This window comes from Stenella coeruleoalba, assembly GCF_951394435.1.
Source record: "Stenella coeruleoalba genome assembly, chromosome: 11".
NCBI lineage: Eukaryota > Metazoa > Chordata > Mammalia > Artiodactyla > Delphinidae > Stenella > Stenella coeruleoalba.
In genome coordinates, this window is record NC_137157.1 from 60,683,979 (window position 1) to 60,706,230 (window position 22,252).

Genomic DNA, 22,252 nt, shown 5'->3' on the forward strand with positions numbered 1-22,252 from the left:
GTAGTTGTGGCTCACGGGCTCTAGAGCACAGGCTCAGTAGTTGTGGCCCACAGGCTTAGATGCTCCATGGCATGTGGGATCTTCCCGGACCAGGGCTCGAACCCGTGTCCCCTGCATTGGCAGGCGGATTCTTAACCACTGAGCCACCAGGGAAGCCCCCATGTGTTTAGATTTTTAAGGAACTGCCAAACTGTATTTCAAAGCGGCTGTGCCATTTTGCATTCCCACCAGCAATGTATGAGTGTTCCAGTTTCTCCACATCTGCTCCAGCTTTTGGTGTTGTCCATTTTTAAATTTTAGTCATTCTAATAGGTGTGTCGTGATCTCTTATTGTGATTTTAATTTGCATTTCCCTAATAGTGACATTGAACATCTTTTCATGTGCTTATTTGCCATCTGTATATCCTCTTCAGGGAACTGTTTCTTCTGGTCTTTAACCCGTTTTCTAAGTGGATTGTTTATTTTTCACTGTTGAGTTTGAGAACTCTTTATATGTTATAGACACTGGTACCTGTAGGATGTATGGTTCGCAAATATTTTCTCCTAGTCTGTTTTTTCATCCTCTGAACAGCTTATTTCACAGAGTAAACACTTTTAATTTTGATGAAGTCCAACTTAGCAATTTTTTCCTTTTATAGAGCATGCTGTTGACGTCAAGTCTATGAGCTCTATTTTCTCCTATGTTTTTTTCCTTATAGTTTTATGTCTTCCACTTAAGTTTGTGATCAATTTTGAGTTAATTTTTGTATAAGGTGTAAGACATGGGTCAAGACGGTTGTTGTTGTTTTTTGTTTGTAATTGTCCAGTTGCTCCAGTACTGCTTGTTGAAAAGGCTATTTTTTTCTCTATTGATTTATTTTAATGCTTTTGTCAAAAATTTGGGCATATTTGTGTGGATCTATTTCTGGGTTCTCTATGGTGTTCCATTGATCTGTGTGTCTGTCCCTCCACCGATACCACACAATCTTGATTACTATAGTGATAATAATGTCTTCAAATCATGTAGACTGATTTTTCCCACTTTTATGTAATTGTTTTAGCTATTCTTGTTTCTTTGCCTTTTCATATAAATTTTAGCATAATCTTGTCTCTGTCTACAAAAAAAAAAAATCCCATTTCATTGTTGTTGTTGGCAATTTGTTTCTTCTTTCTTTTTTAATTTGTCTGTCTTGCTAGAAGTTTGTAATTTTATTCATGTTTTCAAAGAAATAGTTCTTTGTTTCACTGATTTTCTCCATTGCTTTTCTGTTTTCTGTGTCACTGTTTTCAAAATTTCTGCTCTTCTTATTATGTTCTTCTTTCTGCTTGCTAAGGGTTTATTTTGCTGTTCTTTTTCTAGGTTCTCGAAATGGAAGCTGAGCATAAATTTCTCTCTCAACATTGGTTCATCTGTATCCTACCACTTTTAATTTAATTTTTCATCTGTATCCTACCATTTGTAAATTTTCATTCACTTCAATGTGTTTTTAAGTTTCCTTTGAGACTTCTTTGACCCATGGATTACTTAGAAGTGTGTTGTTTAGTTTCCAAGTTTTTGGAGATTTTCCTGTTATCTTTCTGCTGTTGATTTCTAGTTTGATTCCATTGTGGTCAGAGAAAACATTCTCTATTATTTAAATTCTTTTCAATCTTTTGAGGTTTGTTTTGTGGCCCAGGATATGGCCTGTCTTGGTATATGTCCAGTGGGCACTTGAAAAAAACGTGTATTCTGCTGTTGTTGGTGGAGTGTTTTATAAATGACAATGAGGTCTTGGTTCATGCTGTTTTTGAGTTCCTCTGTAGCTTTGCTGATTTTCTGTCTAGTCGTTCTATTAATTAATAAGAGAGGGGTGTTGCAGTCTCCAACTATAATCATAGATTTGTCTATTTCTCCTTTCAGTTCAATCAATTTTTTTGCTTCACAAATTTTACGGCTCTGTTGTTTGGTGCATGCACATTAGGATTGCTATGTCTTCTCGGTGAATTGACTTTTCATCATTACGTAACGTCTCTTTCTATCTCTGGCAAGGTTTCTTTGCTCTGAAGTCTACTATACCTGATATTTATATTGCCACTTCTGCTTTCTCTCGATTGATATTTCATGATATATCTTCTTTTTTCATTCTTTTACTTTTATATCCTTGACTTGAAGCGAATTTCTTATAGGCGCATTTATAAGAGAAAAACAAAAGATGACTTTAATAGACCGCCTACTTATTTTAGAACTAGAATCCTATGACCAGGTAATTACTGCCGAAGATTCCTGTGGGTCAGACCATTCTGATTATTATGCTGGCCCGGTTGCCTTTTAAGGTAACCAAACCTACCTTGCCTCTGGTGGTCAACTGCTGCCCCTGGCTGTTCCATGCTGGGATCCATCATTGCTATCGAAATCAGGAAGCCCATTTCCATAGCAGCCCGTCCATCTTCATTCCTGAGTGCAGAGAAAAATCAGCACAGCCCTTTTTAAGCAGGCTGTGCTTCTCTTACCAGTATATTTCTCAATGCCTCGGTGAAGGACTTTTCCCCTAGGCCCTCTTGGGGGAATTATTTAGGGATGAGTGAGTGGATTGTACATGATAAATCCGCTTCAACATTCCTCTCTCTTTAAGTCTTTGGATTCCTTTCTCTGCATTATGCAACAGGATTTCTTGCATTGCAGCTTCATTTGTGGTACACCACTCCTGAATCCAGATTTTAACAAATTAACTAAGGAAAGAGATAAAATCATTCCTAACTGCTGGAGTTAGCACACCGAGCTTGGAATCTCTGAACCCATATTAAAAACTTCAGCCCAGGGAATTCCCTGGTGGTCCAGTGGTTAGGACTCTGTGCTTTCACTGCCAAGGGCCTGGGTTCAATCCTGGTCAGGGAACTAAGATCCCACAAACCACGAGGCGAGGCCCCCCCTGCAAAAAAAAAAAAAAAAAAAAAAAAAAAAAAAAATCAGCCCAATTCTAAAACTGTGTTCCTTCCTCTCTGGTTTAGCATCTTTAGAATCCCACCCCACCCATATTCCCCAAGTTTATGTTTAATAATATAGCAAAAATCTTTGTTAATCTTGTGAGTCTTTTCCTCTAGGGTCAGATTTTGTACTTGTCCCCCTAGTTACGTGTCTGAGGCACCCAATGCACATTGACCACCTCAGGTGAGCCTTTTACAGAGTCTCCAAGCAAGACAGGACCAGCCTCGTTAGACGGAGAAGGAAGGGCTGCCTCTGCCAGACAGTGAGATTGAGTGGGGCCTGGGCGTTCAGCATCCTCACACAGATCCCAAAGCCCCTTTGCCCATTCTTAGGATTCCTCCTTAATCTCTCGGCTTTTCCCTCAGTGGCATCAGCCCTGTGGCTACAGGAGTTAAGAGATTCATCTGGGAAGTCTTTCTTAGGAGCAGCCCGGTCCTCTTCAGACAAGAATTTAAAATTTAAATTTAAAAAGAATTTAAAAGGTCAAGCTTGCCATTTCCTTTTCTTAGGCTCAGAGCAGCCCAGACCACACCAGAGTCCTTGATCTCCTTTTTCCTTTCTGTGAGGAAAGGAGGGAAGGCCATGGTGCTGACCCTCGGTACAACTTGGGTCTGACTCTCAACACTGCTTGCCCAATGGAATCACCTAGGGGCTCTTTTAACATTTGCCTGGAGGCCTGCACCCCAACCTCAGAACAACTGAGTCAGGATCTCTGGAGATGGGACCTGGCCTTGGTATTGTTTATAAATCTCGCCAGGTGATTCAAATGTACATCCAGGGCTGAGAACCCCTGGGTTAAGTTGTAATCCACACAGGAAAGAGTTTGGGACTGGGAATCTGGAGATGTGTTTTCCTGCGTTAAGCTTCTCGCTCTGTAGCTTCGGACAAGCCACATGAGCTCTGCGAGCCTCTACGCCCACGTCTCTGGGCCAGAGCCAGTAATAACCACTGCCTTGCCTACCTCACAGGATTGTGATGAGGATCAAATGCATAAGGGCCCTGGGAACTGTGAGACATTGTCCGATGGGAGGGCTAGTCATACCCCACGCATCATCTCGGGTTACTTCGATCAACTTAGTTGCAGACACTGCTCAGCCTCTGCCAGGGACTTTCTGCTTCATCCTCGGGCAGGTACACATCCCATAATGTTGGCTGGGGTCAGTCTAGTCTCAGGCCTGTCTGCTCACCGTACCACATCAGTCTCTCCTGGCTAAGGGCCCGGGTAGATAGATTCCTCCTGGCTAAATTCCAGTGGTGGCCAGCCAGGGCAGCGCAACCCTTTGTAGGGGCTCATCAGACTTCCGGGGCACCTATGTGGTCAGAGGGAGCACATGCCATGTCATACTTACACATTTGGAAAATGGTATGGCAGATGGGGCAAGAATACTACCTCGACGGCTTTCCTAAAACAAACGTCAGAAAGTAAAGCTCTCCCATCTTGCCCCAAGGATTCATATCCTGTAGACTCCTGCAAAGACTGGGGTCAGGGGACAAAGTAGGGGTTGAAGAGAGATTGGGAAGGAAGAAGCGGGATAGGTGATTGTTATGTTTATTCAGGGAAGGTAGGTTTAAGAAGGAGGAGACGCGCCTCACTAGGGCGCCTTGCTTTCAGGTAGGAAGTTTTCCTCCAGGTAGTAGAACCCAGGCGCCCAGAGGCAGTGGGGTTCCCCGCCTGCAGAAGCTCCCAGGTGACCTCTCATGGGGCTCAGGAAGAGCAGCCCTTGCTCTGCTCGCTTTGCAGCCTCTCTGACTCATCTTCTCTTGGGGCCTGACAGTGATAAAGACGCCCCCCCCCTCCCTCTGGGGGCTTCCCTGCACCCTTAGGGGCTGCCTGTGTGGCCTCATCCTCCTCTGGGCCTCTCAAGGACAAAGGGGCTTGAACAATGCTGTCTTTAGCTTTTCTCCAAGGACCCTCATGTTTTTAGAGGCTGCAGAATAGACACACTGTATTTTTTAAGTAAAAACTCAGTTTTCCATTAGTTGAAGATTCATTATCCTGGGATCATCACCTTTTCACTTTCCTGACTACAATTCTCCCTGCCTCCTCTATCCAACTTATAACACTTGTCACCTGTTAACATGCTATATCACATTTATTATCTGTCTCCTGTCACCAGAATATAAACTCCATGAGGATAGGAATTTTGTCTGTTTTGTTCACTGAAAATCCCTAGTGCCTAGAAGAGTGGCTGGTGCATAATAGAGGCTCAGTAAGTTTTTGTGTGAGGAATGAATAAAAACGCAAATACTGTTGACCATTAGGCTGTGACCTCCACGAGGTAGAGGCAATACCAATTTTCTTTACCACGTATATAATCACAGAGCCTGGCACAAAGTAAGCACTTCATAAATATTTGTTAATATGGCAGTCCAGCATACCATTTTAGGAATTTATAGATAAATTCCTAGATATGCTCACACAGGGCATATTAATTAACATTAATTGCAGCATTTTTGCGAAAGCAAAACTACTAGAGACCAAGACGTGCATCGCTAGAAGACCTTGGTTAAGTGAATTTGCACTCCACACACTAGAGTACCAGGCAGCTATTAAAAAGAACGAGGTATATGTGAAATTAAATATAATAGCTCCCTTCCCACCAAACAACAGTTTTCTTTTTGGTTGTTGTTGCCGAGACCTGAGAGAAAATTATTGAAGTTCCTTCTAAAATAATGATCCTAGGGAATTCCCTGGCGGTCCAGTGGTTAGGATTTCGTGCTCCCATTGCAGGGGGCATGGGTTTGATCCCTGTTCTGGGAGCTAAGATCCCGCATGCCACATGGCGCGGCCAAAAAATAATAATAACAACAAAAAAAATAAAATAGGGACTTCCCTGGTGGCACAGTGGTTAAGGATCCTCCTGCCAATTCAGGGGACACGGGTTCGAGCCCTGGTCGGGGAAGATCCCACATGTGGCGGAGCAACAAAGCCTGTGCGCCACAACTACTGAGCCTGCGCACCTAGATCCCGTGCTCCACAACAAGAGGAGCCACCGCAGTGAGAAGCCCGCGCACCGCAACGAAGAGTAGCTTCTGCTCGCCACGACTAGAGAAAGCCCGTGCGCAGCAAAGAAGACCCAACACGGCCGAAACTAAACAAATAAAATAAATAAATTTTTAAAAAGTAATTATTAAAAGTAAATAAATAAATAAAATAATGATCCCAACATCATTCCTATACAGATGCAATAGAAATTTTATGTAAAATTATATCGTATATATTTTTAAAATAAATTTATTTATTTATTTATATTTTTGGCTGCATTGGGTCTTCGTTGCTGTGTGTGGGCTTCCTCTAGTTGCGGTGAGCGGGAGCTACTCTTCTTTGCGGTGCACGGGCTTCTCATTGCAGTGGCTTCTCTTGTTGTGGAGCAAGGGCCCTAGAGTGCATGGATTTCAGTAATTGTGGCACGCGGGCTCAGTAGTTGTGGCTCGCGGGTTCTAGAGCGCAGGCTCAGTAGTTGTGGCGCACAGGCTTAGTTGCTCTGCGGCATGTGGGATCTTCCTGGACCAGGGCTCAAACCCACGTCTCCCGCTTTGGCAGGCGGATTCTTAACCACTGCGCCACCAGGTAAGCTGATATATTTTGTATGATGTTTCTCAAACTAGATGGTTGACAAATTACTAAGGCGAGGGTCAGGAAAGACCTAGATATCATTTCTCAAATTGGTCTGCGGAGCATGATTGGACATTACACAGATCAAGGTTCTGATTTTTAGAAAGAATTTGTAGAGTGTAGTAGTTATTCTTTATTGCAGATTAAGAGCAGATTTATGTGTTATAAACATTCAACTGGACAATGGGTAGGAAAAAATTAATTGAAATTGGCACTGAAACAGGGGAGGTGACAGAATGCATAGTCACTACAGTTCTGCATTTCCCCCCCTCAGTATTGGGCTAACGATATCCTTATAGTAAATGGAATATGCATATGGATTCCACATGAAGGTAGAAGAAATTCCAAATTCATTCATCTGGGTAAAATAAAAAAAGCAAGTCTGCATATTTTGATTCAGAAAGGTGTCCAAATTATACTGTGAAATGAAGAAAGCAGAGTTTAAGAAATCAAGATGAACAGTATGAGCCTGTGTACCTACAATAAAATGTGTTTGTATATGTCTAGTTTAGGAAATTATTTTACAGTGGTTACCTCTGGGGAGTGGAATGGGACATATTTTTCTTTCCTTCTTTCTGCTTGTATTTTGTGCTTGTTTTTTATACTTTTTAACTTAAAAAGGTAAATTATCATTCCAATCAAAGCGTATTTGTTTTCACTACTAGATGACACACTTCCAATCAAAAGCACAGAACTGTGCAACTAGGGATTATCATACTAAGTGGAGTAAGTCAGAAAGAGAAAGACAAATACCATATGATATCACTTATATGTGGAATCTAAAATATGGCACAAATGAATCTATCTACAAAACAGAAACAGACTCACAGACATAGAGAACACACTTGTGGTTGCCAAGGCGGGGGTTGGGGGGTGGCGGGTGAAGATGGATTGGGAGTGTGGGATTAGCAGATGTAAACTATTATATACAGGATGGATAAACTACAAGTTCCTACTGTATAGCACAGGGAACTATACTCAATATCCTGTGATAAACCATAATGGGAAAGAATATGAAAAAATAATGTCTAGGGCTTCCCTGGTGGCTCAGTGGTTAAGAATCTGCCTGCCAATGCAGGGGACACGGGTTTGTGCCCCGGTCTGGGAGGATCCCACGTGCCGCGGAGCAGCTGGGCCCGTGAACCATGGCCGCTGAGCCTGTGCGTCCGGAGCCTGTGCTTCGCAGCGGGAGAGGCCACAACAGTGAGAGGCCCGCGTACCGCAAAAAAAAAAAAAAAAAAAAAATAATAATATAATGTCTATATAATGTAAAAAAAAATGAGATAATACCTACTCCATCAGGATGATCATGAGCATTACATGAAATAACCTGGCCAAGGACCAAGCAAGAAGCAAACTTTCAATGCATAGTAGCAATTAACAGGATAATAATTATTACTGCAATTATTTACAAGAAAACCACTTACACACACACACACACACACAAGCACAGAACTGGAAGTGTTCATTATTACCCAATTGGGTGGTTACTGAAGGGGACCACTTACTTAGATGGGAACCACTGGTGTAGACTAGTCCTTCACCTGCCATGATTGCATTTACTCCAATTCTAGCCAGACCTCTAGGACTCTTAAAAATCATATCCCATTCTCAATTAAGTGAATGAGCAGAGCATAGGGGACCACTGATTTGGGGCTGAGTGTAGGAAGGGTGTGTGGGGAGAAGCAGTGGGCCGTGGGTCGTGGATGCAGGGTGACAGGGATGGGGAGGGCCAGTTGTGCTCTGGTCTCGCCTCTTCCCCTTTCCTTTGCCCTCTGTCCTTGGCTCCACTTCCCTCTCAGGCTCAGATTTCTACTAAGGAGCACCTGTCAGGTGGGGGCTTTATGATCAGTTTTCTCTAAGGTTAAGATTCACAATTCTATTGTAATTTTCCCCACTGCCATTGGCCCATCCTATCTACTGGCTCCCTTCTTTTTCTCTGAGAAGGTGACCAGACCCTTCTTCTGCCCACTCCCCAACCCGTATGAAACCTCTGGGCTCAGAGGCAATTTCTGCCTGATCAGAGGGATAGGACTATGGAGTCAGGGCATTCGTACGCTCGCAGTAGGAAATGAGCCACGGAAGACACAAAGTGATGTGCAGTAATGTCTCAACTTTTATTGGCCTCTTGCTCCCCAGGGCACCCTGCTTCTGCTGACTCAATGCCTCAGAACTTTGGTGTCTGAGGTCTCAGACACCACTTTGCCGTCCACGAACTTCAGGGTGGTGGTCTTCTGGATGGTTTGCATGGAGTTGCAGCTGTCCACGGCGTCAGCAAGACTAACAGAAGACAAAGCCCCAGTTATAAACAGCACCGCAGAGAAAAGAGAAACAAGGAAAGTGGAGAAAAGAAGGCTCCCGATCCCCGCCTGCATGTCCCAGTGCCCCTTCGCTGCTTCCTCCATAAAAGGAAAACTGAAGGCCAAATTCCACCTGTGCTCCAAGAACGGCTAGGAGCAATATTTAGTCTATTCTCTTCTCGGGGCACGCACAGAGCACCGGCGCAGTGCTCAGTGGGTACCAATGAACAGGCACATGGGGGGTTTACAAAAGCTCAGGCTTTGGGGAGAAGTGGTAGCTTGACCCCAGCTTATACAGGTAGGAGGAGAGCCCCACTCACCTGAAGTCCTCCCCATCTTCCAGGAGGCGGCGGTAGGTGTTGATCTCAGCCTCTAGCTTGACCTTGATGTTCAGCAGGGCCTCGTACTCCTGGGTCTGGCGTTGCCCCTCCGCCCGGGTCTCGGCCAGCTCCGACTCCAGGTGCAGGAGGACACCATTGAGCTGCTCCATCTGCATGGCATAGCGGGCCTCCACTTCCCTCAGGCTGTTCTCCAGGCTGGCCTTCTGCAGGGGCATAGGGAGAGGGTCGGGTGAGACAGGGTGGAGGGAGAGTCTCTGCAGCTTTCAGCCCTCTTTGAAACTTTGAGTGCCTACTGTTTGCCAGGTACTAGGGTAGTGAGTAGAAGCGGTGGGAAATACAGAGAGAAACAACTCTTTCTGAGCGAAAGGCATTGAGGGCTCTCACCAGATTTCTCATGGAGTCCAGGTCGATCTCCAGGGACTGGAGAGTGCGTCTCAGTTCCGTGACTGTCGTCTCAGCAGCTCCTATCTCAGCGGTCTTCGAGGTGACCACTGTGGTGCTCTCCTCAATCTGCGGGGCGGATATAGTCCTCAGGTCCCTCCTTCTCTGTCGGCCTCCCTCCCGCACCCTCGTGCCTCTTGTGCTTAGCCTGGCATCCATCCCTCTCCCTCGTGTACCTGCTGGGACCAGTACTTGTCCAGCTCCTCTCGGTTCTTCTGAGCCAGCTCGTCATACTGGGCCCGGATGTCTGCCATGATCTTGCCGAGGTCCTGAGCTTTGGGGGCATCCAACTCCACGGTCAACCCAGAGTTGGCAATCTGGTTTTGTAGACCCTTTACTTCCTAAAGGAGAAAGGGACAAAAGTGAGGAGGTGCTCAGGGTCAGAGCTCCAGGAAGCCTCTTCACCTGTGACTGCCTCTTCCAGGAAGCCTACGGGATCAGTTGGAGAACAGAACAGGGGAATCTCTTGACTTTGCTCTCTGGGCATTGCCAGTTCTGCGCCTTCTACTCCAGATGGCTAAAATGCCAGCTGTCAACGCCATGCTTGTCACTCACAGGTGGTGGTTTCTCTCTCCTCCCTTCACCCTGTCCCTCCATCTACAAACCTGCTCCTTGTACCTTCCTCCCTCACCTCCTCCATCAGGTCTCACTTCTGCTGCTAGCTGTTTCCACTGTGGTCCTCATCTCATCCTCTCACCCATGGCCTTTTGACCTCATCACACTCTAATTCAGGTGACCCACCGAGCGTGGCAACAGTCTGATGAAGAAGAACTCGGGCTGGTAGTTCTAAACTCCCCTGCAAGGCGGCTTGCAGGCGGCCTGCTCCGTCTAGTCCCCGGCCCAGACTCATCTTGGTCCCTTGGTTCCTGGCTTGGCCAGGGTCCCCTGCTTGCCTCCTCGTGGTTCTTCTTCATGAACAGCAGCTCCTCCTTGAGAGCCTCGATCTCAGTCTCCAGCTGCAGCCGGGTGACATTGGTGTCATCAATGACCTTGCGGAGCCCGTGGATGTCATTCTCCACAGACTGGCGCATGGCCAGCTCTGTCTCATACCTGTGGGAGCGGAGGTGATTGGAAGGGCCCTGTCTCTGATCCTGAACCTTCTCAACCCATGCCACCTACTAAGAGCAGCCCCATGCCCACTGCAAACCAGCCACCTGATTCACAAATCAGGCAGTAATCCTCTGAGCACTGTTCCTGGCACTTGGGGGACAGTGTTCTTACACTGGGTTACGTGAAGAATAAACTGATGGAGCCTCACTCTCATCCACCCAGCTCTACCCACAGCTGAACAAGATCCCCCTAACGGACCCCAGCTTCCTAGCCCCCAGCCTTACTTGACTCTGAAGTCATCAGCAGCAAGACGGGCATTATCGATCTGCAGAACGATGCGGGCATTGTCCACAGAACTTGCAAAAATCTGGGGGGATTGTAGAGAGAGGTCGCTCCATGAATGGGAAGTCAGTGATGGGGTGGGCTGAGTGTGTGGAGGGTGTCATGTGTCTCAGCGAAAAACCCTTCCTAGTCCTTGGAATAACCAGAGGCTTTCCTTGTATACCTATCCCCTTCTACCTGTGCCCCCTCACACTGTTCCCTCCTTTCCTGGAGTCTCAAATCCCAGCGTTCCCAGTCTCCTGCTGCCCTTCCTTCTAGGCCTCTGCTGGCTGGCCAGCCCGGAAGTGAGCAGTTACTAAACCGCCCTCTCCCTGGCCCTCTCCCAGCATTTTTCCTAGTGCACCTGCTCCGCATACCCCCGCCCCACCTGTGGGCCTCCTCTTTACTCCCAGATGACTCAGCCTTATAGCCACATCTGCTTAACCCCTCCAATTGTCCCCTCTCCACCAGAAGCCAGAGTGTCTGGGCCCTCTTTATTGAGCCTTGTTTCACTTCCCTCTATGCTGTCCACTCCTCTGCGAAGCTCCCCCCTCCTCTTCCCACCCTGTCCTGGGGAAGGGCGCCCTCCTGTGCCCATTCACCACCCTTGGGGTCCCTGTGACCAGGGGCGATGTCTATGGAAATTAGGGGCATTCCTAACCTTCTGCGGGTGGAGTTGGGGGCGGGGCGGGAGATAGACAAGGGGAAGGAGTGCGTGCACCCCACCCTACTAAAATTCCTATCCTTGGGGGAGGGAGAGGAAGAGGGGAGTGGATAACTGGAGGGTCAAACGTGGCTGGGAGTTGGGGCTGCTCCCTCCATGCCCCCTTACCTGAAGCCTCAGGTCCTCGATGGTCTTCAAGTAGTGCCCCCAGTCTCTGACCTGGGGTCCCTTCTTCTCCAGGTGTTCCCGGATTTTGCTCTCCAGTCTCCTATTATCGGCCTCCAGGCTCCTCACATTCTCCAGGTAGGAGGCCAGGCGGTCATTCAGGTCTTGCATGGTCTCCTTCTCGCCCTGGATGCCCCCTACACCTACCAGACCCCCGGTCATCCCGGCGCCCAGGTTCCCGGACCCCCAGCCGCCCCGGACGCTGGTGGAGCGGGACACGGAGATCCGGGAGCCCGAGCCCCCGGCGCCTGCATAGACGCTGGCAGCGCTGCTGACCGGTCGGACCCCGTGGCCAGGTGACTGCGCGGAGCCCAGGGACCGGTAGCTGGAGAAGGTGGACTGGGCGCTGAAGCTCATGTTTGTTCCGCGAGGAAAGAGCGAGGCCAGGACTCAGGTGCTGGGCCGGGGAGAGTGTGAGGTCCGCAACTCAAGTTATAGCTCTCAGGGAGGGGGTGGGTGGGAACCCGCCCCCCGACAGGCCCCGCCTCCGCCACCAGAGTCGCCGCGGAAGCGCGGAAGCCTGCGCCACAGGTGGACCGCGGGGACTCCGCGCCTCAGGTTCCTGACCCTCTCCAGCCTTTCCCCGCCCCCTCAGCACAGTCCTGCTAAGGTCACCCTCCAGCCCCCAGGGTGGCGGTGAGTGAGTGGGGCCGGGACAGCCGTGGGCAGCAGGTGAAGTTGGCTCTGGCAGCTGGGACTTCAGGGCAGGAAATGACGTCATGGTACCCCCCCCCCAGGTAGGGGAGGTACAGGCCTGGTTGAGAATTTGGGGGATGAGTGTTGGGGTCGGGTGTGAGTCTCCGTCGTTGTCCTCAGCTGCAGCCCAAGTTCCCACCTGCAGGGGGCATCTCGGGGAATCTCGGAACCCTAGGAGTCCTGGGGAAGAAAAGTTGGGGGCTGGAGAAGAGGAAGAGAAACGCGATTCTGAGCCTCAAGTCTGCTGGTTTACACTCGACCGCCCCACGCACTTGGTTCCCAATCGTGACCTCCTGCACTTGTTCCCTAGCACACACTCAGCCCCTATCCTATGCACGTGTATCGTCAATTACCCACAGAAACGCTTACTCACCAATTACGTTCACTCTGAACCTTCCCACTCCCTCCCCATCCCTCAGCCCACTGCCGCTGAGGCCTGGCCTTCCTCGAGCACTCTGTGGTTTGAACAGGAGTCCTCACCTCTACACACCTGCGTATCAGCCTCACCCACACCCTGGGTAAACAAATATTTCTGAGCACTTACAGTTCGACAAATATTTTTTGGGCACCTACTGTGCATCAGGCCCTGTTTTAGTTGCTGGGAGAGCAGCAGTGGAAAGAGACCAATAATCCCTCATGGAGACTGTCATGTGTCCCATTTGTTATGGGGCCTGAGAGGACAGACACGCACACCTCCAAACATTCTGGCTGAGACTCAGCACTGGTGGCCAGCCCTTTCTCCCTCCTTACTAAGACTGTTCGACAGGCCCCCTCCTTCCCCTGCCTCTCCTCCAAAGGCTCTCTGGATCCCAAGCCTGTCCCCAGGGGCTGCCTCCTCCAGGAAGCTTATGTCAGGATATGGGTGAGAAGGATGGACGTAGGGAAGTTCCCCCTGCTCCCTTCACCCCTGAAGCTGGATGGTGACCCTCTGCTGAATGAGCTGGAGGAATCCTGAGGTACTGGGCGTTCAAGTCTGTTGCCACCAGCAGCTCATTTGTCTGGCAGGGCCTGGCATTACACACCTGTCTGTGCTCTTTGCTCTGGGGAGGATCTATCGATTCTTATCGAGCTGCCATCTGAACTGAAGAGGTGAAGGCAGATGGGAGAGGAGGAATGGGAAGAGGAGGGGCCCCAGGAGTAGCTAGGTCAACGGACCAGACAGAGGGGAGGCACTGCTCAGATGAGGGGCTTGGCCCTGGATCATCCCAGGCCTGGCACCTTCTGGTGAGGAAAGCCCCTCAGCACCCAAAGGGAGCTGGCTAGGAGCAGGTCAGGGTGGGAGCTGGCCAGGGGAGGGTCAGGGCCTGCTGAAGGTCAAAAGGCAAATGGGATGCAAATTAGCATACAAATGAATGCCCACTAGTTTTGCATGGAGGATTTCTGGGAGCTTAGAAGTGCCCGTCAGTCAAAGGGGTTTCTCCTGCTTTCACCTTCACATTCCCCCATGAAGTTCCAGGATTGTCATGTTGTGCAGAATTGCACAATAAGGTGTAGAGGTTACAGATGTGATGTATTGCCTTTGCTGTTTTTGCTAAACTTGAAGTCAGACAATCTGTGGGCTTTGCCAGCTGTGTGACCTTGGGGAAGTCACTTAATTCTGCATTTCAGTTTCTTCACTGGTAAAAGGAGAAGAAAGCCTGTCCAGTCTATCTCCTTGGGTGGTAATTGATATGAATGTTAATTATTACTCATTTATTCACTGAACAAGTGCTAATTACTTACTGGGGAGTAAATCTCCAGGAGGGCAGCTGTGAGGGGGTCAGTGTAATTGTAAAGATGTCTGCATGATACAAGGACTCTTTCTAAGTCACTTAACACCCCTAGGGGACTTTGAATTCCAACAGGGATCAGGCCCAGATCTAAGGATTCTTATCTAAACTCCTTTCCAGGTCTTTCTCTGACTCCTGCCCCACTCCAACTGCTTGGGACATTTTGGGGCCTGGGGAGGGAGGCACTGTCTGGGGCTGGAGGAGGAGAGCTGCCAGCCAGGTCTTATCTCCCATAGCTGATGTTAGTGGCCACATTCCTGACCTCTTGCAGCACCGGGGCAAATACCGACCTCAGGTTTCCAGGACCAGCTGCCCTTTTCCACCACATCCAGATTCCTCTGTGATTCAGGGCCTTTTCACTCTTCTGAGAGCCTCTGGGAGAGCTGGGGAGGGGGTGTGAGGGGGAAGTTTCGGGCCCCCAGGTTCCCAGCACTGGGGCTCTGGGGTGGTGGTGGGATGGGCGATGGTGAGGCCGGTCCCTGGAGTAGGAGGAACAGGAAGGGTCCCGGTGAGAGGCCGGAACAAAGACAGATGAGAAGGCGAGTGGAGTAAAGGAGCTCAGCAGAGGGGGGTCCTGAAGGAGGGGAAATGGTCCCCCACCCCCATCCTGCCCTGTGTTCCGGTGTCCTGCTGAGGGGGAGCTGGTGGGAACCTGAGAGACAGGTTTAACTACTGAGTAAACTCCGAGATGACCCTGATAAGAGGGGGCGGGTCAGCTCTTTCCTCCCCCTTCCCTACGCTCTCCCTTGGAGAGCTGGAGCCACAGCCCTGGGAGAACTAGATAGTGGGGAGATTAAGGGATTGGGGGATCATGGGGGCCTGGAGCCCTTTAGGCTTTGCTTTATCATTTAGTCTGTAAATTTTGTACCCAACCCTGAGGAGGGGGGTGTTTAGAATAGCAACTGAAGTGTGATGGTTGGGGTCTATAGACCAGACAGCAGGGGGCGGGGGAGGGCGGGGGCGGGAGTCGGATTCTCACCATCATCTCCAAGGACTGAAGGATTGAAAACGACTCCGGAAAGGGCCTTCCAAAGGTGTGAGTGTCTTGGGGGCAGTGAGAGGTCTTTTTAGTGGGAACAGTAGGGGGCAGCAAGGCGGGTGAGAGGTTGGCTTGGGAGGCTCCCCTCAGCTCCCCTCAGTGCAGGGCTCAGCGTGCCAGCGGACCTCCCACAGGAGGACCCCAAGGGCTACTGAATTAGGGGCAGAGCCTCCGAGGAAGAGAACACACAGAGGGAGGAAAGGGGCGAGACCCAAGGGAAAGGAGTCTGGGTTCTGAGTGGGAATTCCTCTTGCTCAGCCCTGAGTCTGGCAGGTAGCGGGAGCTCCATAAATGATTTTGATTTAAACAATTAATGAAAAGGGGGGCCGAGGAGTGTGGTTAGGTAGGCTGTGGAGGCAGGTGGGATGATGGGGGTGGCAGCTGGGTTGGGAGCGAGGCCCAGTCTGAATCCCTCAAGACTTTTGGGAATGTCCCTGGAAGTGTCCCTGCCCCATTTGGAGAACCTGGACCTGCCTGTCTAGTGTAGACTGGGGGAGGGGTTCTGGGGCCAGGCCCTTTCCCCCAGGGTTGGGAAGGTCAAAGAATGCTCTGGTACTTTTATACCATTGCTTCAGCTGGGCTTGTATCCTGGGTTATTTTCCAGGGATAAAGGAAGGAAAGATCATGAAGAACACGTAGCTGCCCAGGAATCTCCAGCGATAAAGCTCAGAGAGGGTTCCAGGAAATCTGGCCCTTCCAGAGTCCCCTCAGCTCCCTGGCGTCCCCTGCAGTCTCCTCTGGCAAAGCCAGCTCTCACCCACCAGGCGTGGCCTCTCCTATTCTTATGACCCCTTCCCCTTCCCCCGTCTGACCCTGGTACTCCTGGTCCCTCCTCTGGTACAGCCCCGTTACCTCAATGCCATCCCCCAGCCCATCACCTCTTTCCAATCTGCCAAGAGGTGTGTGGCGCACAGGGATGAGTGTGGCACTTGGTGTCAAAAGACCTGGGTTCAAGGTTCCACTGCTGGCTGGGTGACCTTGGGCAAATTTACTTGCCTTGGTCTCCTCAGCTGTAGAATAAGGATAATAGTTACATCTACTCCGAGAGCTTTCATGAGAACCAAATGAGACAATCTGCCTGGAAGGGCTTTGACAGCTGAAGAAGTCAGTTCATTTCCTCTCTTGTCTGGTTTGCCCCCATCTACTCTTTGCCTTCCCAGGTCCCTTATTTTGCTCTCACTACCCTCTAGCCTTCTGCTCCCTCCTCATCACTATTTCTTTACTTTCAATTTGGGCACAGGGCAGGGGCAGCTAAAACTGAGTCTATGGAAAAGGGGGCGAAATGCAAAAGTAGAGTGGCTGAAAACCCGTCTCAAAATCATCCCATCAATGGCCACGTCTCTACCAGTCCCTCTCCTTTTGGCTTTGAACTCGGCAGATCTACTAGCAATGTCTGGGGAAACTGTCCTGTGAGCAGCTAGACAGGCAAGGCTACAGCTCGAGAGAGGCATGAGGTATGGAATGCAGCTTGTGGAGCCAAGGCTAGCCCTCAGGGCCTTGGCAAAAACTGGACAAAGTCAGCCTCCTCCTTGTCTCCTTGGCCTGTGCACTGACCGACCTGCACAGGCAGATGCGGTAGCCCTGTCTGGAGCCATCCCCCTAGAGGATCTGGGGGAAAGCCTGGTGTGGATGAGGTGGCCTAAGGAAAAAGATCAGACAAAAAACGTGGGCAGAATCTGCATAGAGGGACCCAAGGCAAGAAGAGGAGGAAGAGACAGAGGGAAAAGAGAGGAGAGAGGAGAGGAGGTCCAGACTCCTGCCAGCTCCCAAAAGAGACCAGGAGAGAGGGCTGTCATGAAAGCCAAGGAGAAGAAGTTTCAAGGAGGGGCAGATGCGCACAGAGATCAAGGAGGCTGTGGAGAAGCAGAGCACTTCCAGTAAAGTGATGGAGACCAAAGCCAGATGCTGGAAGGCCAAGGAGTCAGTGGTTAGTGCTAAGTGGAAGCAGAACGTAAACTTTTCTTTTACGAAGTTTGGGGGAATGCCCTCGCAGTCCAGTGGTTAGCACTCTGTGCCCTCACGGCTGAGGGTTCGGGTTCAGTCCTTGTGGTCCAGTGGTTAGGACTCCATGCTTCCACTGCTGGGAGCATGGGTTCGATCCCCGGTCGGGGAACTAACATCCTGAAAGCCGCATGGTATGGCGAAGAAAAAAAATTAAAAATTAAAAAAAAAGGTTTGTCAGGGAAGGAAAGGAGAAAATGGGGTGATACCCTGTTGTAGGGAGCAAGGTTGATGGAAGGTGTCCTCAGGATGATACTGTTTAGCCAGGCTGATCAGTGATTAAACAAGCAATGACCACGGAGTGAGGTTGGTGCTGGGCCAGGGCAAGTCCAGGGCCCAATGGAAGCCCATAGCAGCAACTGCTAACCCAGCCTAAGAGCCTAGGGGAAGTGACATTTCAGCGGAAACCTGAAGAGTGCTAGTACTAGTAGGTGGCAGACCTGGGATTTGTCATACGTAACCTCTACATGCTTCTGCCTCTCTACCAATGGGAAGAGCAGGACAGAGGCAGAAGGAGCCTGCGGCACGCGTGATGAGGTAACATGGTCTACCCGTGGTGCATGAGGCTATGTGAATGGTTCTGAGGTCCCAGTGAAGGTCACACAGCATGGCTCCATGATGAGACCAACCACATGAGAATCTGTATCCTGGGGGAATCTCTTGCTGAGAGATGAGCGGGAGGGAGTGGTGGAAACTCAGAGGCAAAGGAATCTAGATTTACAACATTGTTGAAATAGACTCTTGGGGTGGGTTGAGTGGGAAAGCAAAGACAACCAGAAGAACTCAGAGGAAAAGGAGTCCAGGGCTTGGGAGCTGACATGATGGATGGCAGTCTAGAAAACAAGGGAGCACGAGATGTGACATGTCAGAGAGGGGATTGTCGGAGTTTGGGGTCAGAGCAGACGATATCATTTAAGGGTGGCTGAAATCATGGAGTTAAGGATCTTAAGGAAAAGAAAGGATAGGAAAAGAGCATAGATTTTGGAGTCAGGCAGATCTGAGTCTGTGTTCTAGCTCTGTTGTTTGCCTGCTGAGTGACCTCGTTCAAGTCGGGTGCCCAAGTTAGTAAGCTTCTCTGAGCTACAGTTTCCTCATCTGTTGTTGCAGGAATTAAATGTGCATGATAGGGCCTGGAGCATAGCAGTGCTCCCCTGCCTTCTTCTGCTGCAATAATCATCAGCATGGAGGTTCAAGTCTCTCAGTTTAGTTCAGTTCTACAGTGAGCTGGGGATACAGAGATAAATAAAAATAAACAATAATAATCAAGGAGATGATTATTAGAGGGGAAGATAACCAGACCAAAAAAATACAGTGTGATAGGTGCTATGAAAAGTTCTAAGGTAGTATCAGAGGAGGGAATAATTCATCCATTCATTAACAATTTGTAAGGGAGCTGTTATGTGCCAGCCATGTTCTAGGCTCTGGGGATACAGCAAAGAAAAGCCAGATAAGGTTGTTCTTGCGGAGCTCACATTTTAGGTGGAAGGGTTGGGATCGTGGAGAACCTCAAGAAGGAGGGAATGCTCTGGCAGAGTTTCAAAAAAATGAACAAGAGCTTGTTAGAGAGACAAGGGGGTCAAGGAGAAGTCTTTACAGATAGAACGGTATTGTGATCTGTTACAGTATCCAACAGAGTCCCCTCCTCTGAGTTTCAGATATGTATCTCCTGCCCATCACTGGATATTGTCCCCAGTTGGAGTTTTCAAAGAAATCTTTTTTATTTAAAGATTTCTTTTGGCTGTGCCGTGCAGCTTGTGGGATCTTAGTTCCCAGACCAGGGGTTGAACCTGTATCCTTGGTGGTGAAAGAGTGATCTCCTAACCACTGGACTGCTGGGGAATTCCCAAAGAAGTCAAGCTTATTAGATGTAAGGCTGGATCTTCCTGCATCTTTTTTTTTTTTCTTTAAAAAAATTCAGATTTATTGAGGTACAATTTGCATAGAGAAATATTCACTCTTTTCAGGGATACGGTTCAGTGGGTTTGGACAGATGGATACAGTTGTAGACCTGCCACCATAAATCAAGATAGAAAACATTTAATCACCTCAGAAAGTCCTATTGCATTCCTTCATAGTCAGTCTCCCTCACCCACCCCCAGCTCTGGCAGCCATCAATCTGCCCAATGATTTTTCCTTTTTCAGAATGCCACGTAGATTGAATCATAGACCACGTTACCTTTTGTCTCTGACTTCTTTCACTTAGCATAATGCTTTTGTGTTTCACCCATGTTATTGCATGTATCAGCACTTCGTTCCTCTTTATTGCTGTATAGTATTCTACTGTATGGTGGTATCACAATTAGTTTATTCATTCACCAGTACGTGGGTATTTGAGTCGTTTCCAGTTTTTAGTAATTATGAATGAAGGTGTTATAAATATTTGTGCACAGTTCTCTGTGTGGATATAAGTTTTCATTTTTCTTGGATAAAATAGCTAGGAATGGGATGGTGTGTTGTATGATAAATATATGTTTAACTTTATAAAAAACTGCTAAACTGTTTTTCAATTGAAGTTTAGTTAATTTATAATATTGTGTTCAAACTATTTTCTAAAGTAACTGTACCATTTTGCATTCCCACCACTAATGTATGAGGGTTCCAATTGCTCTTCACCCTCACCAGCACTTTCTACTGTTTTTCTTTTTTTAAATTATAGCTTTACTGGTGGGTGTGTAGTAATATCTCATTGTCGTTTTAATTTGTATTTTCGTAATGACTAATGATGTTGAGCATCTTTTTTATGTGCTTTTGTTGCCATCTGTATCTCTTCTTTGATGAAGTGTCAGTGCAAATCTTTTGCCCATTAAAAAATATTGGGTTGTCCATAAAAAAACAAAAAGACAACCTATGGAATGGGAGAAAACATTTGCAAATGATAGGACAGAAAAGGGCTTAATCTCCAAAATATACAAACAGCTCATACAACTCAAGAAAAAAACAAACAACCCAATCAAAAAATGGACAGAAGACCTTAATAGACATTTCTCCAAAGAAGACATACAGATAGCCAGGAGACACATGAAAAGATGCTCAACATCACTAATTATTAGAGAAATGCGACTCAAAACTACAGTGAGGTACCATCTCACACTGGTCAGAATGGCCATCATTAAAAAGTCTACAAATAACAAATGCTGGAGAGGGTGTGGAGAAAAGGGAGCCCTCCTGCACTGTTGGTGGGAGTGTAAGTTGGTGCAGCCACAACGGAAAACAGTGTGGAGGTTCCTCAGAAAACTAAAAATAGAACTACCATATGATCCAGCAATCCCACTCCTGGGCATATAACCAGACAAAACTATAGTTCAAAAAGACATGTACCCCTATGTTCATAGCAGCACTATTCACAATAGCCAAAACATGGAAACAACCTAAACGTCCATCAACAGATGAGTGGATAAAGATGTGGTACATATGCACAATGGAATACTACTCAGCCATAAAAAAGAACGAAATCATTACCATTTGCAGCAACATGGATGAAATGAGAGATTATCATACTGAGTGAAATAAGTCAGAAAGAGAAAGACAAATACTGTATGATATCACTTATATGTGGAATCTAAAATATGGCAAAATGAACCTATTTACAAAACAGAAACAGGCTCACAGACATAGAGAACAGACTTGTGGTTGCCAAGGGGGTAGGGGCTGGGGGACGGAAGGACTGGGAGTGTCGGATTAGCAGATATAAACTATTACATATAGGATGGATAAACAAGGTTCTACTGTATAGCACAGGGAACTATTTTCAATCTCCTGTGATAAACCATAATGGAAAAGAATGTATAAAAAAAGAATGTCTCTCTGTATATAACTGAGTCACTTTGCTGTATGGCAGAGACTGACACAACATTGTAAATATACTATACTTCAATAAAAAATTAAACTAAATAAAAAAATGTTGGGTTGTCTTTTTTATTATTTATTTATGAGAGTTTTTAAAAATATATCTAGATTTAAGTTTTTCATCATATATGTGATTTACAACTATTTTCTTGCAGTCTGTAGTTGTCTTTCCATTTTCTTAATGGTGTCTCTTGCGGAGAAGCTATTGGTTTTGAAGAAGTCCATTTTATCAAGTTTTTAGTTTAAGGATCATGCCCTGCTGCTGTATTTGAGAAATCTTTGCTTATGTGAAAGTCACAAAGATTTTTTTCTGTTTTCTTCTAGAAGATTTATGGTTTTAGATTTTTTTGTTTGTTTGTTAATCGTTTGTTTATCATGAGAAACTATTCCTTAGCCCAGATATTAGTAGTTCATAGTTCAGGAACACAGGTAAGTGACAAACTTCCATGGAACTCAACCCAAAGAAATTCTTTATATTCCAAAATCACTTTGCACTCTGAAAGATACCAGCCTTCCTCATCTCCTCAAAATCTTTTATGGAATCATAAGTTCTGTAGAAATCTGCATATGCCTTCTTTCTTGGTTCAGCCATAGCAAACTTATAGAAAGCTGCAACTCCCAAGGGGACAAAGAATGCTCCAACAATATGAAATCGCAGACGCTTGGCCAGAAGGCCACGCATATGAGGTTTTGTCAAAGAACTGGAAGCCATGGTAGTTTTTCTCCTTGACAGCGGACTATTTCAAGGTCACGCAATCAAGAACACTCCAGCAGGTCCCACAGGGCCCACTTTGTGACCCGGACCTGAAGGCCGCGGCACGCGGGCCAGCCTCCCGACTTTCGGTGAGCGCGGCCCGGGCAGGGGCCTATGGTTCTAGATTTTACATTTTGGCCTAAGATTCATTTGAGTTAATGTGTTTGGCAAATATTTTCTCCCAATCTGTGGCTTACTTTTGTATTTTCTTTCTTTTTTTTTATAAATTTATTTTTTGGCTGCGT

At 47.5% G+C, this 22,252-nt stretch overlaps 2 protein-coding genes across 2 annotated transcripts; both read right to left on the bottom strand.

Annotated features, from left to right (window-relative positions):
- Positions 1 to 8,658: 8,658 nt before the first annotated feature.
- Positions 8,659 to 12,341, bottom strand: KRT18 (keratin 18). Its single transcript, XM_079937674.1, has 7 exons — positions 11,846 to 12,341; positions 10,977 to 11,059; positions 10,536 to 10,692; positions 9,819 to 9,983; positions 9,586 to 9,711; positions 9,181 to 9,404; positions 8,659 to 8,840 (listed from the first exon to the last, which is right to left on the bottom strand). Exons 1-7 carry the CDS (start codon positions 12,257 to 12,259, stop codon positions 8,720 to 8,722), a joined length of 1,290 nt encoding a protein of 429 aa, XP_079793800.1. The 5' UTR covers positions 12,260 to 12,341; the 3' UTR covers positions 8,659 to 8,719.
- A 9,281-nt stretch (positions 12,342 to 21,622) lies between these two features.
- Positions 21,623 to 21,972, bottom strand: LOC307193667 (cytochrome c oxidase subunit 6C-like). Its single transcript, XM_079935959.1, has one exon. It carries the CDS (start codon positions 21,963 to 21,965, stop codon positions 21,738 to 21,740), a length of 228 nt encoding a protein of 75 aa, XP_079792085.1. The 5' UTR covers positions 21,966 to 21,972; the 3' UTR covers positions 21,623 to 21,737.
- Positions 21,973 to 22,252: the final 280 nt, after the last annotated feature.